The sequence below is a fragment of the Macaca mulatta genome, chromosome 6, assembly GCF_049350105.2.
Source record: "Macaca mulatta isolate MMU2019108-1 chromosome 6, T2T-MMU8v2.0, whole genome shotgun sequence".
Taxonomy (NCBI): Eukaryota; Metazoa; Chordata; class Mammalia; order Primates; family Cercopithecidae; genus Macaca; species Macaca mulatta.
In genome coordinates, this window is record NC_133411.1 from 38,429,336 (window position 1) to 38,447,245 (window position 17,910).

At 42.2% G+C, this 17,910-nt stretch overlaps 1 protein-coding gene and 1 non-coding gene across 4 annotated transcripts in view; one reads left to right on the plus strand and one right to left on the minus strand.

Annotated features, from left to right (window-relative positions):
* Positions 1-17,910, minus strand: part of NUP155 (nucleoporin 155) — a 78,879-nt gene that overhangs the window by 19,996 nt on the left and 40,973 nt on the right. For all 3 annotated transcript variants that reach the window (XM_015139889.3, XM_028849393.2, XM_078004665.1), the window contains 4 exons: positions 16,381-16,447; positions 14,462-14,577; positions 7,905-8,002; positions 1,171-1,301 (listed from right to left, as the gene is read on the minus strand). In XM_015139889.3, coding sequence (XP_014995375.2) covers positions 1,171-1,301; positions 7,905-8,002; positions 14,462-14,577; positions 16,381-16,447 — 412 coding nt within the window. The remainder of the gene's footprint in view (positions 1-1,170; positions 1,302-7,904; positions 8,003-14,461; positions 14,578-16,380; positions 16,448-17,910) is intronic.
* Positions 17,600-17,660, plus strand: LOC114679135 (U7 small nuclear RNA). Its single transcript, XR_003730814.1, has one exon. It is a non-coding gene; the product is annotated as a U7 small nuclear RNA (small nuclear RNA).

A 17,910-nucleotide genomic window follows, 5' to 3' on the forward strand; every position in this document is an offset into this window, starting at 1 on the left:
AAACACAATATCTTGAAAATGCTGAATGAGTCAAATGTATGTAGGAGTTACAGTTTTTGTTCTACTTCTGTATACGTTCAGAAATGCTCACAAATAAAAGGTAGGAATAAATTTCCTCTATATATTCTAACAGCAGTTGCCGGGCACGGTAGGTCACGCCTGTAATCCTAGCATTTTGGGACGCCGAGGCGGGTGGATTACCTGAGCTCAGGAGTTCGAGATCAGCCTGGGCAACACAGTGAAACCCAGTCTCTACTAAAATACAAAAAATTAGCTGGGCATGGGTGGCGTGCACCTGTAATCCCAGCTACTTGGGAGGCTGAGGCAGAATTGCTAGAACCCGGGAGGCGGAGGTTGCAGTGAGCCGAGATCGTACAACTGCACTTTGGCCTGGGCGACAGAGTGAGACTCCATCTCTAAAATAACAACAACAACAAAAATACATACATAAAATGAAGTAGGAGTGGTTTGTGTGTGTGTGTGAGAGAGAGAGAGACAGGGTTCACTCTGTCACCCAGGCTAGGACGCAGTGGCACAATCACAGCTAACTGGTGCCTCAACCTCCCAGGCTCAAGTGCTCCTCCCACTTCAGCTTCCCAAGTAGCTGGGACTACAGGCATGTGCCACCACACGACTAATTTATGTTTTTATTTTTAGTAGAGATGGGTCCTGACATCTTGTCCAGGATAGTGCTGAACTCCTAGGCTTAAGTGATCCTCCTGCCTCAGCCTCCCAAAGTGCTGGGATCGCAGGCGTGAGGCACGGTGCCCAGTCAAGAGTATTTAATTTAGGTTGTTGGGTCCTTTGAAATTATATGCAAAAGTCTGTGTGTCCATGTTGATGTGCATTTCTTTAAGGGTAGTGAGAGATAGCTTTTATCAGATTCTCAGAAGAACCTGTAGCTCAAATAAAGGTTATAGTCCACTGTTTTAAAAAATATGTTTTGTAAAGTATGATTTCATTCACATAACCACAAGTAAAAACTTGTGGCTTTGAAAAAAATAGGTCCCCCAAGTTAGTAAGCTTTTGTGCAATCTTCCTGTAACATACTAACTTGGTTATTAATGTAAATGCTTCCCAAAATAATCTCCTCCAAAGCCAAAATACTCATCCAAAAAAATCCAAACATAGTATTAATGGTACAATCATAAAAAATTTTTAAAAACTTACCTTCTGAAGTTCTGCCACAATGACAGTGAATTGATGTTCACAAAGAAGTTTCCATAAAGCCAGAGCCTGATATGATTTTCGAACCAGCTGCTGAATTGCCTGAAGTGAAATCTTTTCACTTAGTTGAGCCTCTAATGAGAAAACAAAACTAATAAATTATTATAAAATAACATAGGTTAAGATGCTTTATTTCAAATAAAAACCATAGTTAAGGTTGAAATCCCCATTGTTTTCCTCCCAGCCCCCATTAGAGGCAACTATGATAATCAGTAGTATTTATGTTTTTATCTTCTCTCTGTGTCTGTATATACATATGCTTCTGTGTTTGTGTAGGTAAACATAAACCATGAAAATATTGCTGCATGGCCTGGCAGAGGCTCATGCCTGTACTCCCAGCACTTTCGGAGGCCGAGGCAGGTGGATCACGCGGTCAGGAGATCGAGACCATCCTGGCTAACATGGTGAAACCCCGTCTCTACTAAAAATATAAATAATTAGCCGGGGAGGATGGCGGGCGCCTGCAGTCCCATCTCCTTGGGAGGCTGAGGCAGGAGAATGGCGTGAACCCGGGAGGCGGAGCTTGCAGTGAGCCGAGATTGCGCCACTGCACTCCAGCCTGGGCAACAGAGCAAGACTCCATCTCAAAAAAAAAAAAAAATTGCTGTATTTTTAACAAATACACCATTGCTTTTTCTACTCAGTTATATGTTCGCAGGCTATCTACACTGATAAATATAAATCTAGTACATTTATTTTCACTACTGAGTGTTCCATCATGTAAGTATACCACAATTTGGCCCATTTTTCACTTGGAGGACATTACACTGTTTCTAGTATTTTGAAAATAAAACAATGATGCAATAAATATTCTTAAAGAACATCTCCTAGAAATCACAGTAAAGTTAGTCTAGGACTGAGTTTCTCAAACCCTAGATCAACATGCATTGGCGAGTCATGAAATCAGTTTAGTCAGTGATGATAGCTTTTCGCTCACCCCTCAAAATATAGAAAGTAGAAAAGAATTCAAAAAAGAAAGAAATATCAGAGTATAAAACAAGTAGAAATACTTCAGGAAAATCTATTTTAGTTTGTATGTATGCTTTTAAACATCTGAGTCATAATGTAAGATATATTTCTTTTCTTTTTTCCCCTAAGATGGAGTCTTGCTCTGTTGCCCAGGCTGGAGTGCAGTGGTACAATCTCAGCTCACTGCAACCTCTGCCTCCTGGGTTCAAGTGATTCACCTGCCTCAGCTTCCCGAGTAGCTGGGATTACAGGCACCCACCACCACGCCCACCTAATTTTGGTATTTTTTTTTTTTTTTTTTTTTTTTGAGACGGAGTCTCACTCTGTCCGCCTTGCTGGAGTGCAGTGGCCGGATCTCAGCTCACTGCAAGCTCCGCCTCCCGGGTTCAGGCCATTCTCCTGCCTCAGCCTCCCGAGTAGCTGGGACTACAGGCGCCCGCCACCTCACCCGGCTAGTTTTTTTGTATTTTTTAGTAGAGATGGGGTTTCACTGTGTTAGCCAGGATGGTCTCGATCTCCTGACCTCGTGATCCACCCGTCTCGGCCTCCCAAAGTGCTGGGATTACAGGCTTGAGCCACCGCGCCCGGCCTAATTTTGGTATTTTTTTGTAGAGACAGGGTTTCACCATGTTGGCCAGGCTGGTCTCAAACTCCTGACCTCAAATGATCTGCCTGCCTTGGCCTCCCAAAGTGCTAGGATTAAAGGCGTGAGCCGCTACACCTGGCCATGTAAGATATATTTCTTACTGTGGGAAAAAGTTTGAAAAAAACTCCTTTAAGGATATATACCTAGAAGTGAAGCTATCAGCTTTCAGAATATATGTTTAGCTTTTACCAGATATGATCAAATTGCTCTCCAAAGCAGTTGTTTCAGTATAAACTGCCAGCAATTCAAATGCTCCTATTTGTACAAATCCTCACCAATGTTTAGTAATGTAATCTCAAAGCCATACTGAAATATCATTAGCCGCTCAGGAAAAAAATGTGCAAAATGGTGGCTGGGCACAGTGGCTCATGGCTGGTAATCCCAGCACTTTGTAAAGCCGAGGTGGGCGGATCACTTGAGGCCATGAGTTTGAGACCAGCTTGGCCAACATGGCAGAACCCCACCTCTACTAAAAATCCAAAAATTAGCCAGGCGTGGTGGCATATGCCTGTAATCCCACTTACTCAGGTGGCTGAGCCACGATTATTGCTTGAACGCAGGAGGTGGAGGTTGCAGTGAGCCAAGATGGCACCATTGTACTCCAGCCTGGGCAATAGAGCAAGACTCTGTCTCGAAACAAAACAAAACAGAACAGAACAGAAACAAAATTGGAGGAGAGGCAAACAATTTCAACATTTTTTAAAAAAGAGAAAAAATTTAAGGCTGGGCACAGTGGCTCACGCCTGTAATCCCAGCACTTTGGGAGGCCGAGGCGGGTGGATCACAAGGTCAGTGGATCAAGACCATCCTGGCTAAAAGAGTAAAACCCTGTCTCTACTAAAAATACAAAAAATTAGCTGGGTGTGGTGGCAGGCGCCTGTAGTCCCAGCTACTTGGGAGGCTGAGGCAGGAGAATGGCGTGAACCTGGGAGGTGGAGCCTGGGCGACAGAGTGAGACTCCATCTCAAAAAAAAGAAAAGAGAGAGAAAAAATTTAAAAGACAGTAAAAAAGAATTTATAAGGCCGGGCGCGGTGGCTCAAGCCTGTAATCCCAGCACTTTGGGAGGCCGAGACGGGCGGATCACGAGGTCAGGAGATCGAGACCATCCTGGCTAACACCGTGAAACCCCGTCTCTACTAAAAATACAAAAAACTAGCCGGGCGAGGTGGCGGGCGCCTGTAGTCCCAGCTACTCCGGAGGCTGAGGCAGGAGAATGGCGTAAACCCGGGAGGCGGAACTTGCAGTGAGCTGAGATCTGGCCACTGCACTCCAGCCCGGGCTACAGAGCAAGACTCTGTCTCAAAAAAAAAAAAAAAAAAGAATTTACAAAATGATGAATAGAAACCTAGGGTCCTGAGTAGGGAAGAAACTAGCTTGGCACAAAAGTAAATGGTTGAGTGTTGAGAAAGTTCTATTGGCCAGGCGTGGTGGCTCACGCAAGTAATCGCAGCATTTTGGGAGGCCGAGTTGGGTGGATCACCTGAGGTCATGAGTTCAAGACCGGCCTGACCAAAGTGGCAAAACCCCGTCTCTACTAAAAACACAAAATCTAGATAGGCATGGTGGCACACGCCCGTGATCCCAGCTACTTGAGAGGCTGAGGCAGGAGAATCGCTTGAACCTGGGAAGCAGAGGTTGCGGTGAGCCAAGATTGCGCCACTGCACTTCAGCCTCGGTGAAGAAGCGAGACTCCGTCTCAAAACAAACAAACCAGAAAGTTCTATGATGGCCAGAAAAAGTAACGCTAACCCTAACAATGGAAGGCAAAAGAACTTAAAAAAAATTAAATGGCACAAAAAGTTCATGCAATAACTTATTATTCTTCTAACTTGTATCTGGAATAACTGAAGATTATAAGAACTTTTCAGTTGCCTTATTCTTTCCTTGTTATAATTGATAAAAAGCACAACGAAGCCGGGCGCGGTGGCTCAAGCCTGTAATCCCAGCACTTTGGGAGGCCAAGATGGGTGGATCATGAGGTCAGGAGATCGAGACCATCCTGGTGAACACAGTGAAACCCCGTCTCTACTAAAACTACAAAAAACTAGCCGGGCGAGGTGGCGGGCGCCCGTAGTCCCAGCTACTCGGGAGGCTGAGGCAGGAGAATGGCGTGAACCCGGGAGGCGGAGCTTGCAGTGAGCTGAGATCCGGCCACTGCACTCCAGCCTGGGCGACAGAGCGAGACTCCGTCTCAAAAAAAAAAAAAGCACAACGAAATATTTGACTCATATTTTTAGCTCTATAAAAAGGCATATTACTAATCATTAGGGAAACGCAAATCGAAATCCCAATGAGATGCCATTCCATGTTCATTAGGATGGCTATATATAAAAGGACAGAAAAATGACAAATGTTGGCAAAGATGTGAAGAAATTGGGACCTTTGTGCATTGCTACTAGAAGTATAAAATGCTGTAGCTGGCCAGGCGCAGTGGCTCACACCTGTAATCGTAGCACTTTGGGAGGCCGAGGTGGGTGGATCACCTGAGGTCAGGAGTTCAAGACCAGCCTGGCCAACATGGTGAAACTCTCTCTATACTAAAAATACAAAAATTGGCCGGGCGCGGTGGCTCAAGCCTGTAATCCCAGCACTTTGGGAGGCCGAGACGGGCGGATCACGAGGTCAGGAGATCGAGACCATCCTGGCTAACACGGTGAAACCCCGTCTCTACTAAAAAATACAAAAAAAACTAGCCGGGCGAAGTGGCGGGCGCCTGTGGTCCCAGCTACTCGGGAGGCTGAGGCAGGAGAATGGCGTAAACCCGGGAGGTGGAGCTTGCAGTGAGCTGAGATCCGGCCACTGCACTCCAGCCTGGGCGACAGAGCCAGACTCAGTCTCAAAAAAAAAAAAAAAAAAAAAAAAAAAAAAATACAAAAATTAGCTGGGTGTGGTAGCCTGTAACCACAGCTACTCGGGAGGCTGAGGCAGAATTGCTTGAACCTGGGAGGTGGAGGCTGCAGTGAGCCAAGATTGCACCATTGCACTCCAGCCTGGGCAACAAGAGTGAAACCCCGTATCAAAAAGAAATAAAGATAAACATAAACATAAAATGCAGTAGCTGCTATGAAACAGTATGGCGGTTCATCAAAAAATTAGTAATAGAATTACTATACGATATAGCAATTCCACTTCTGGGTATATACCCAAAAGAACTGAAAGCAGAGACTTTAATTCCTATTTGTTCACCCATGTTAATGGCAGCATTGTTCACAATAGCCAAAAAACGGAAGTAACTCAGCATCCATGAACAAATGAATGGATAAAGGAAGTGTAGTATGTGTGCACATATGCACATACACACAATAGAAATTACTCAATCTTAAAAAGGAAGGAAGTTCTGACACATGTTACAACATGGATGAACCTTGAGGACAGTAAGCTAAGTGACATAAGCCTGTCACAAAATGAAAAGCTTGGTTTCATTCTAATAGGGTACCCAGAGTGGTAAAATTCAGAGACAGAAAGTAGATTGGTGGTTGCCAGAGACCTGGGATAGGGGAAAAAAATGGGGGGTTATTATTTCATGGGGACAGAGTGACTTTTGGTGTTTTTTATTTTGTTTTCTAAGACAGAGTCTTGTTCTTGTTGCCCAGGCCAGAGTGCAATGGCACAAATTCAGCTCATTGCAACCTCCACCTGCTGGGTTCAAGCGATTCTCCTGCCTCAGCCTCCAGAGTAGCTGAGATTACAGGAGCCTGCCACCACGCCTGGCTGATTTTTGTATTTTTGATAGTGACGGGGTTTCACCATGTTGGCCAGGCTGGTCTTGAACTCCGGACCTCTGGTGATCCACCTGCCATGGCCTCCCAAAGTGCTGGGATTACAGGCGAGAGCCACCGTGCCCAGCCCAGAGTGACATTTTGGGGAAGATGACAAAAGTTCTGGAGATAGATATTGGTAATGGGGACATAAAATCAATATCCTGAATGCCACTGAACTGTACACTTAAAAATAGTAAAAACAGGCCAGGCGCAGTGGCTTATGCCTGTAATCCCAGCACTTTGGGAGGCTGAGGCGGGCGGATCACGAGGTCAGGAGATTGAGATCATCCTGCTTAACACGGTGAAACCCCGTCTCTACTAAAAAATACAAAAAAAAAAAAAAAAAAAATTAGCTGAGCGTGGTGGTAGGCACCTGTAGTCCCAGCTACTCAGAAGGCTGAGGCAGGAGAATGGAGTGAACCTGGGAGGCGGAGCTTGCACTAAGCCAAGATTGCGCCACTGCACTCCAACCTGGGCGACAGAGTGAGACTCTGTCTCAAAAAAAAAAAAAAAAAAAAAAAGTAAAAGTGGGGCCGGGTGCAGTGGCTCACATCTGTAATCCTAGCACTTTGGGAGGCCAAGGTGGGTGGATCACCAGAGGTTGGAAGTTTGAGACCAGCCTGACCCACATGGAGAAACCCCATCCCTACTGAAAATACAAAATTAGCCCAGTGTGGTGGCACATGCCTCTAATCCCAGCTACTCGGGAGGCTGAGGCAGAAGAATTGCTTGAACCCGGAAGCGGAGGTTGCAGTGAGCCAAGATCGCGCCATTGCACTCCAGCCTGGGAAGCAAGAGTGAAATTCTACCTCAAAAACATAAATAAATAAAAAGTAACAATGGTAAATTTTATGGTATATACATATTTCACCATAATAAAAAAAAAATCGTAATGAAATAGATGTGTATCATGTTTTCTGGTGCAGGAAGGAACAAAAATGTATATGCTAAAAGAGGGAAATATACAATATCCATATTATCCTACTTTCTCAATCACACTTTTTTTATTTTTATTTTTGAGGCGGGGTCTCACTCTGTCACCCAGGCTGGAGTGCAATGGCATGATCTCAGCTCACTGAAACCTCTGCACCCAGGAACAGGTGATTCTCCCAACTCAGCCTTCCAAAGTGGTGGTATTACAGGTGTGAGCCACCACCCCAGACCCAATTACACTGACATTTTAATTACAAATATTTGTGTACAAAGTACATTTTACCAAGAAAAGTCCACTGTTTTCTATTCAAGTAATAAAATTTTACTGAGGTCATGTACGCTTAACTGATGAGAAGCAGTAATTTACCATGAAACTTCCTCTGAAGCTCCTGTTGCATTTGCTGGGGATTTCCGTTTTCAGGACGCATGAATCCTATCAGCCTCTGCTGCACTTTAGCAGTAGTACTGAAACAGAAATTGCAGAATGTGTGTGTTTATAACAGCTTTATTGAGATATAACACATACTTACACGGTACAATTCAAACATTTAATATGTATAATTTTTAAAAATAATTCATAAGGTAGGGCAACCATCACCAGAAGGGCTGGTTGCCAAAAAAAAAAAAAAAAAAAAAAAAAAATTGACAAATAAGAAAGAATTCTTGGAATTAAAAATTTGATGGCCAAAAAAATTTATGAGACAGACTAAACAGATGCTACTTAAAATGACTGAGATTAAATCAATTAAATGACTGAGAACATCAGCTATAAATTTTCCTAATCTGTAGAAAAAAAAGATCAAGCAAAAAGAGGGGGTAAAGGAGAGAAAGGAAGGAAATTACAGAAGAGAAGAAACAAGCTAGATACAAGAGAGTAATATGATTCTCCAAAGAGAATGGGACAGAAGAAATATAGATTGAGTATCCCTAATAAAAAAAATCTAACATCTGAAATACCCCCAAATCTAAAACGTTTTGCACATCAGCATGATGCTCAAAGGAAATGCTCATTGGAGCATTCTGGATTTCACATTTTCGGAATAGGGATGCTCAACCTAAGTATAATGCAAATACTTAAAAATTCAAAAAACCGTGAAAGCCAAAACACTTCTGGTTCCAAACAGTTCAGATAAGGGATACTCAATGTGTACCACGATACATAAAAAACAGGAGAAAAAAAACTGATTAAAGCCAAGACGTTCATTCTAAAGGCTCACTGAGAGCTGTAAAGAAGATATACCTAAAGACATCATGTTGTGATTTTTGAATTTTGGTAATAAAAAGAAAAAAGCACAAAAAAATTTCAAAGTCAACACTAAGTCACTTACAAAGGAAAGAGAATCATACAGGTAATGTACTTTTTCATCTACAACACTAAACTTTGGCAAGAAAATGGTGCAAAATGTATACGAAGATATGAGAAATGGTCTATGATCTTAAAATTCCACATTAACTGGGCAATAAAAACGAACAAAACATGAATACATACTACAACATAAATCTCAAACATAAGCCCCAAAAACACACTAAGCGAAAGAAGCCAGACTCCAAGACCACACAGTATGATTCTGTTTATATGACATGTCAAGAATAGGCACATCTACAGAAATAGAACAGATCAGTAAGTGTGTGGGACTAAGAAGTGGGAATGGAAAGTGACTGCTAATTGACATGAGGTATGTCTCCTAGATAATGGAAGTGTGCTAAAATTGGACTGTGGTAATGGTTGCACAATTCTATGAATTTACTAAAAGTCACCAAACTGAATATTCAAAATGAGTAAATTTAGTGGTATGTAAAGTAGATCTCAAAAATCTGTTTAAAAAATTTCCATACTCAATGAAACTAATGTTACAGAAATCCAGGGACTGGTCGAAATTAGGACATATAATTGATTAATTATTGATATAATTCTATTGTTAAAGAAGGAAAATGATGTGATCATCTCTGTAAAATGCAGTAAATACATTTGACAAACTCACTTACTGAATATGTTAAGCATATTCAATATGTTAAATATATGAATATACTAAACATATTCAATAAGGGCTGAGTGCAGATGGCTCATGCCTATAATCCCAGCATTTTTTGAGGCCAAGACAGGAGGATCGCCTAAGCCCAGGAGTGCAAGATCAACATGGGCAATACAGTCAGACCTTGTCTCTACAAAATATGAAATAAAAAAATTAGCTGAGCATGGTGGCATGTGCCTGTAGTCCCAGCTACTCAGGAGGCTGAGGTGGGAGGATCACTTGAAGCTGGGAGGTCAAAGTTGTGGTGAGCCATGATCGTGCCACTGCACTCCAGCCTGGGCAACAGAGTGAGACCCATCTCAAAAAACAAAACCAAAAAACACCTCAGTAAGGGAGGATGCAGTGGGTCATGCCTGTAATCCCAGCACTTTGGGAGGCTAAGGAGGGAGCATCACTTGAGGCCAAGAGTTTGAGACCAGCCTGAGCAACACAGTGAGACCCTATCTCTGAGAAAAATAAGAAAAAATCAGCCAGTTGTGGCAGCACACGCCTGTAGCCCCAACTACTCAGGTGGCTGAGTTTGAAGTTGCAGGGAACAATGATCACACCACTGCACTCCAGCCTCAGTGACAGAGCAAGATTGCCTGAAAAAGAAAAAAAAAAACAGAGAGAGAGAAAAGGCAGAGAGAGATTAGTGGCTGGGCATAGTGGCACACGCTTGTAATCCCAGCACTTTGGGAGGCCGAGGCGGGTGGATAACCTGAGGTTGGGAGATTGAGATCAGCCTGACCAACATGGAGAAACCCCGTCTCTACTAAAAATACAAAATTAGCTGGGCGTGGTGGCTCATGTCTGTAATCCCAGCTACTCGGGAGGCGGAGGCAGGAGAATTGCTTGAACCCAGGAGGCGGAGGTTGCAGCGAGCCGAGGATCACACCATCGCAGTCCAGCCTGGGCAATAAGAGTGAAACTCCGTCTCGTCTCAAAAAAAAGAGAGACAGAGAGAGATTACCTTGTGCAGACAGGAGAAAGCAAGTAGAGCTAGAAAAGAAAAGATGGAAAAGATGAAACTATCTCTATCTGCAGATGACAGAATTGCATATGTGAAAATTCAAGAAACATCAAAATTCAAAAACATCCTGCTAAAAACTAAAGAGAAATGAGTAATTAAGAGAAATCAGAAGTAGATTAGAAAATTTACATATAATTGTAGATGTAATGGTAAAATTCAATTAACAAAAGACCACAATGTTGGAAAAAAACCCAAACAAACTAAAAACATCTGACAAGTAAAATTCCAGATAATTTGGAGGGAGAGCTATGGCAGAAGGCAAGGAAAGGAAATAATAGATTTTGTTAAATTATTAATGGTGACTGAGATGTCTGTCTGTTAGAATTTAAAACTAATAGAGGAAGAAGTATCATATATAGAACTTCTTAATTGGTGTTTAAGTAGAGAGAGGCCCGATCAATCCAATACAATAAGGAAATGGCAAAGGGAAGAAAATAAACAAAAAGCACAAATTCAGGATGGAGAGAAAAAAATCAAACATTTAACTAGGTCAGACGCAGTGGCTCACACCTGTAATACCAGCACTCTGGGAAGCTGAAGCAGGTGGATTATCTGAGGTCAAGAGTTCAAGATCAGCCTGGCCAACATGGCAAAACCCTGTCTCTACTACAAATACAAAAATTAGCCAGGCATAGTGGTGTGGGGCTGTAATCTGAGCTACTTGGAAGGCTGAGGCAGGAGAATCGCTTGAGTCAGGGAGGTGGATGTTGCAATGAGCTGAGATTGCACCACTACACTGCAGCCTGGGCGACAGAGCAAGACTGTCTCCAAAAAAACCAAACCAAAACAATAAACCACATTTAACTAATCCCAATAAAATGGGAAGGAGGTAAGTTCTCCTACTTAAAAGATAAAGACAGGCCGGGTGTGGTGGCTCACCCCTATAATCCCAGCACTTTGGGAGGCACTTTGGGAGCCTGAGGCAGGCGGATCATGAGGTCAAGAGATGGAGACCATCCTGGCCAACATGGTGAAACCCCATCTCTACTAAAAATATAAAAATTAGCCAGGCATGGTGGTACACGCATGTAATCCCAGCTACTCGAAGGCTGAGGCAGGAGAATTGCTTAAACCTGGGAGGCGGAGGCTGCAGTGAGCTGAGATCGCACCACTGCACTCCAGCCTGGGCGACAGAGCAAGACTCTGTCTCGGCGGGGGGGGGGGGGAACCAAAAAAAAAAAAAAAAAACCAACCATATATACACACACACACACACACACACACACACACACACACACACACACAGTATGAACAATGTTACATAAAAGTGTACTTAGACTCTATTTTTGCTTTTAAAGAAGTGTATATTTATGTATGCTTTATTATTTGTTTTTGTTTTTTCTTTTTGAGACAGAGTTTCGCTCTTGTTGCACAGGTTGGAGTGCAATGGCACTATCTTGGCTCATCGCAACCTCCGCCTCCCAGGTTTAAGCGAAATTCTCCTGCCTCAGCCTCCCTCCTAGCAGGAATTACAAGCATGTGTCACCACGCCCGGCTAGTTTTGTATTTTAGCAGAGATGGGGTTTCTTCATGTTGGTCAGGCTGGTCTCGAACTTCTGACCTCAGATGATCCGCCCGCCTCAGCCTCCCAAAGTGCTGGGATTACAGACATGAGCCACTGCGCCCGGCCTATTTATATGTTTTTGTAGTGACAAGGTCACCTATATTGCCCAGGCTGGTCTCACACTCCCGGCTTCAAGCAATCCTCCTGCCTTGGCTTTCCAAAGTGTTGGGATTATAGATGTGAGCCACTCTGCCCAGTCTATATATGCTTTAAAAAGATTATACTCTAATAACCCGTTAACAATTGTAAGGAGTGATGTGACTCCCGAATGCAATGTGATTATTTTTTCAACAAAAAGTCCGTATTATTTTAGAGGCTTAAAAATATCCATTCTTGGCCGCGCATGGTGGCTCACGCCTGTAATCCCAGCACTTCGGGAGGCCGAGGTGGGCAGATCACGAGGTCAGGAGATGGAGCCCATCCTGGCTAACATGGTGAAACCCCGTCTCTACTAAAAATACAAAAAATGTGCCAGATGTGGTGGCAGGCGCCTGTAGCCCCAGCTACTCAGGAGGCTAAGGCAAGAGAATGGCGTGAACCCGGGAGGCGGAGCTTACAGTAAGTCGAGACCACACCACTGCACTCCAGGCTGGGTGACATAGCGAGACTCCATCTCAAAAAAAAAAAAAAAAAAAAAGAAAAGACAAGACAAGAAAAAATCCATTCTTGCTGGGCATGGTGGATTACCTGAGGTCAGGAGTTTAAGACCAGCCTAGGCTGGGCGCGGTGGCTCAAGCCTGTAATCCCAGCACTTTGGGAGGCCGAGACGGGCGGATCACGAGGTCAGGAAATCTAGACCATCCTGGCTGACACGGTGAAACCCCGTCTCTACTAAAAAATGCAAAAAACTAGCCAGACGAGGTGGTGGGCGCCTGTAGTCCCAGCTACTCTGGAGGCTGAGGCAGGAGAATGGCGTAAACCCGGGAGGCGGAGCTTGCAGTGAGCTGAGATCCGGCCACTGCACTCCAGCCCAGGCCACAGAGCGAGGCTCCGTCTCAAAAAAAAAAAAAAAAAAAAAAACAGACCAGCCTGGCCAACACAGTGAAACTCCATCTCTACTAAAAATACAAAAATTAGCTGGGCATGGTGGCAGGCGCCTATAATCCCAGTTACTCAGGAGGCTGAGGCAGGAGAATCGCTTGAACCCAGGAAGGGGAGGCTGCAGTGAGCCGAGGTTGCACCACAGCACTCCAGCCTGGGCGACAAGAGTGATAACGCTGTCTCAAAAAACCTCCAAATGTCCATTCTTGGTTACACGCTGTGGCTCACACCTGTAATCCCAACACTTTGGGAGGCTGAGGCCAGTGGATCACAAGGTCAGGAGTTCGAGACCAGCCTGGTCAACATGGTGAAACCTTGTCTCTGCTAAAAATACAAAGAAGAACTAGCCGGGCATAGTGGTGCACATCTGTAATCTAAGCTACTTGGAGGCTGAGGCAGGAGAATTGCTTCAAGCTGGGAGGTGGAGGTTGCAGTGAGCCAAGATGAAGCCTTTGTACTCCAGCCTAGGCGACAGAGCAAGAGTCCATGTAAACACATGTCCACACAAAAACTTGTACAGAAATGCTCATATCAGCACTCTTATTAGCCAAAAAGGTGAAATAACACAAATATCTATCAACTGATACACTGAGAAATGAGACAAAGTAGTAATACATGCTACAACAGTCAAACCCGGAAAACATGCTTAGGGAAAGAAATAGACACCAAAGGTTATCTGTTGCATACTTCCATTTATAGAAATGTTTCTATAAATATTCCATTTATATAAATATTTCTACAAATATTCCATTTTTATAAATATAGAAATCTTCCATTAAAAAAATATAGAAACATTCCATTTTAAAAATAACATTTGTATAAATATTCCATTTATATAAATATAACATTTGTATAAATATTCCATTTATGTAAATATAAAATTTATAGAAATATTCCATTTACATAGTATATTCATATATTTATATATTACATTGTATACTATAAATATTCCATTTATATAAATATTTATATAAATATTCCAATTTATATAAATATTCAGAAAAGGCAGATCTGTGGAGACAGAAAGATTAGTGGTTGCCAGGGACTGGGGGAAGGTCCATGAATAATAATGGCTGGTCATGGGCACAGTTTCTTCTTGGTGTGATGAAAATGTTCTGGAATTAGACAGTGGTGATGGTTGCATAACCTTATAGATACACTAAAAATACTAAACTGGACACTTTAAAAGGACCAACTTTATAGTATGCAAATTATCTCAACAAAAAATACAACGAAAAGAAAAAGATGAATTAATAAACCTTATATATTCTTACTTTGGATTTCCTAATGGTCCTCCTGCAAACTGGGAATTTCTGTCTAGAAATTCCTGCAAACCCTTTAGTTCTTGTAGCACTGACTCTAGCAGTTGGCAGGGAACACTACTTTCAATCTGTAAAAATGAAAGAATTTTCAAAAGTTTAAAAACACACCCTCTGTAGAGTTATAATATAAACAATTTTAATTTTGAAATGACTATCTCTATAAATTATAAATAAAGTTATTTCTTGCATCAATTCACACCTGTTGATCCAAATAATGCTTACATACTTCCTCTCCTGCCAGTAACACTGATGCATAATTTACAGTAAAATACAAATATTAAGAAAATATCTTGATTACTTTTATATATTTCTGTATAGTCATTACCTAGACCACAATACAGAAAATCTCCAACACCAAAGAAAGTTTCCCATGTTCCTTTGTAGCCATGAGTCATCCCACCTCTGAGGTAACTACTTTTCTTAGTCCTATCAACATAGATTAATTTTGCAAGTTTTTAAACTTCATATAAATGGAATCACATACTGTGTTAGGCAAATACATTCTTATTCTTAGAAACTTGAACTTTTTTTCTTTTTTTTGAGAGAGAGGGTCTTGTTGTTGCCTTGGAGTGTAGTGGTGCGGATCATATCTTACTGCAGCCTTGACCTCCTAAGTTCAAGTGATCCTCCTGTCTCAGCTTCCTAATTAGCTGCAACTACTGGCACATGCCACTACATCTGACTAATTTTAATCTTATTTTGTTTTGTAGAAAAGGGATCTGGCCATGTTGCCCTGGCCGGTCCTGAACTCCTGGGCTCAAGCCTTCCAAAGCACTGGGGTTACAGGCACGGGCCTCTGTGCCCAACTCATGAACTTTAAGAGCCTCACAATTAAAAAATATATTTGGGCTGGGCACAGTGGCTCACGCCTGTAATCTCTGCACTTTGGGAGGCCAATGCGGGCAGATCATTTGAGGTCAGGTGTTCGAAACCAGCCTGGCTAACATGGTAAAACCCTGTTTCTACTAAAAATACAAAAAATCAGCTGGACATGGTGGCGCGCACCTGTAATCCCAGCTACTCGGGAGGCTGAGGCAGGAGAATCGCTTGAACTCAGAAGGCGGAGATTACAGTGGGCCGAGATTGTGCCGTTGCACACCAGCTTGGGCAACAAGAGAGAAACTCCGCCACTGCACTCCAGCTTGGGCAACAAGAGCAAAAAGCAGTCTGTAAAGTATGCCAATTCATGGAAATTAGTGCTGGGTCCATGGAGTTTTTGTTCATATATATGTCAAAGTATTACATAGTAAATTTTGAACAATATTAAGTTTCTGGAATTATCCCTCATGACACCTTATGAGGGAGATATACTACCCCTTCTTTTACCATGAGGTATCAGGCTCTGAAATGTTAAGTAATTTACTGATATTCAGACAATCAATGTTAGAGATGAGATTTAAACCTGAAGGTAAGCAGTTTTCTGTCCAAGAACGCAAACATGTACATAAAAGAATAATCTGCCAGGCGCTGGGGCCCCCTGCCTATAATCTTAGCATTTTGGGAAGCAAGGCAGGTGGTTCGCTTGAGTCTAGGAGTTCGAGACTGGCCTGGGCAACATGGTGAAATCCTATCTCTACAAAAAATACAAAAATTACCCAGGCATGGTGGCGCACGCCTGTAATCCCAGCTACTCAGGAGGCTGAGGTGGGAGGATCACTTGACCCCAGAGGGCAGAGGTTGCAGTAAGCTGAGATTGGGCCACTGCACTCCAGCCTGGGTGACAGAGCATGACCCTGACTCAAAAAAAAAAAAAAAAAAAGAATAACCTTTGCCATCTTATTTGTGTAATATCAACAAATGCGAAACAATCTAACCATTTATACCATCAACTGGCTACACAAAAATAACAGAGTAATATTATACAGACTTACTGCAGTGATCTCTCTGTTGCCACTCTTGAATATTCTCTCCACAACTAAGCTTGCATCCCAAATGTTTCTGGAACAAAAAATGTTTTAATGATTATGCTGTAAATAAATAAAAAGAATTACAATAAATTTCTCTCTCTAGGAACTTAATGGCTTTATTCAGTTTTTAAAACTTGCAGTGGTTTCATTCAACATTTTACTAAGCTATCTAGAAGAATGGAATACTAGAAAATTTTCATACCTGATGTACCTAAGTTTTTCAGATAATGAAATATTACTTAAGAAAAATCAAAAGGCTCTGTATAATAAATTATAAACAGGAAATGTATAAAGGGGCTCTGTTCTGTTTCATACTTTTAAGCAAATGAGATGAATGAAATCATACATCTCAAATCTGAGAGAAATATATATTAGGCACGATAGCTAAGATAATATGACAGACTGATTGCAAGAACAACCACATTTCTTTATCCCTCCCTATATCTATCCCCTTTGCAGTATGATTTTGATGTCTCTCCCCTAAAAGTGGTCTATTTCCCACCTTTTAAATCTGGGTTGGCCCTGTGACTTCTCTGCTCGAGTAATGTGGAAAAGTGAGTGGTAAGCCAGTTCTGAGCCTAGGATAAAGGTTTTGCAAGTGTCTACTCTTTCTCAAGGAACCCTGCCACCACCAACTAAATAATCCTTGGCTGGCCTGCTGGAGGATGAGAAACCATGTGGAGAACCACTAAGCTGTTTCAGCTTAGGCCATTCTAGACCAGCTGGAAAACATAACCTTGAACATGTGAGAGTCTAGCCAAGATAAGCAGAGCTCTCTTTAACTTCACAACTGATTGCCTATCCTTGAGTTAGCCCAGCAAGACAGAACTGCCCTGTTGAACTGTAGACACATGTCACTGAGTTATGGGGAAGTTTGTAACATTGTACATTAATATGTATATAGACATACAGTTGACCTTTGAACAATATGGGCTTGAATTGTGTGGGTCCACATATACAGATTTTTTCCCACCTATGCTACCCCAATACATCAAAACCAACCCTTCCTCTTTCTACTCCTCAGCCTACTCAGCGTGAAGGCAAGGATGAAGACTTTTATGACGATCCATTGCCACTTAATGAATAGTAAATATATTTTCTCTTCCTTATGATTTTCTTAATTTTTTTCTCTAGCTTACTTTATGGTAAGAGTATAGTGTATAATACATATAACACAAAATATCAGTGTCACATCTGTTTTAGAATTTGTCTAGGAGGTTTTCTGGTTTTTACTAGACTCCCCCACACTCCTACATCATGCAAAAGTTAAAAAAAGAAAACACAAAAAACATACAAAATACGTGTTAATTGATTACTTATCAGTGAGGCTGCTAGACAGTAGGCTATTAGTAATTAAGAAAGTTGAAAGTTGTACATGAATTTCTGACTACATGAAGGCTGAGGAAGGGTGGTTGGCATCCCCTAACCCGTGTTGAGGAACAACTGTATTTTGACGCTACACACACACAAACACGGATCATGAGAGAGTGAGAG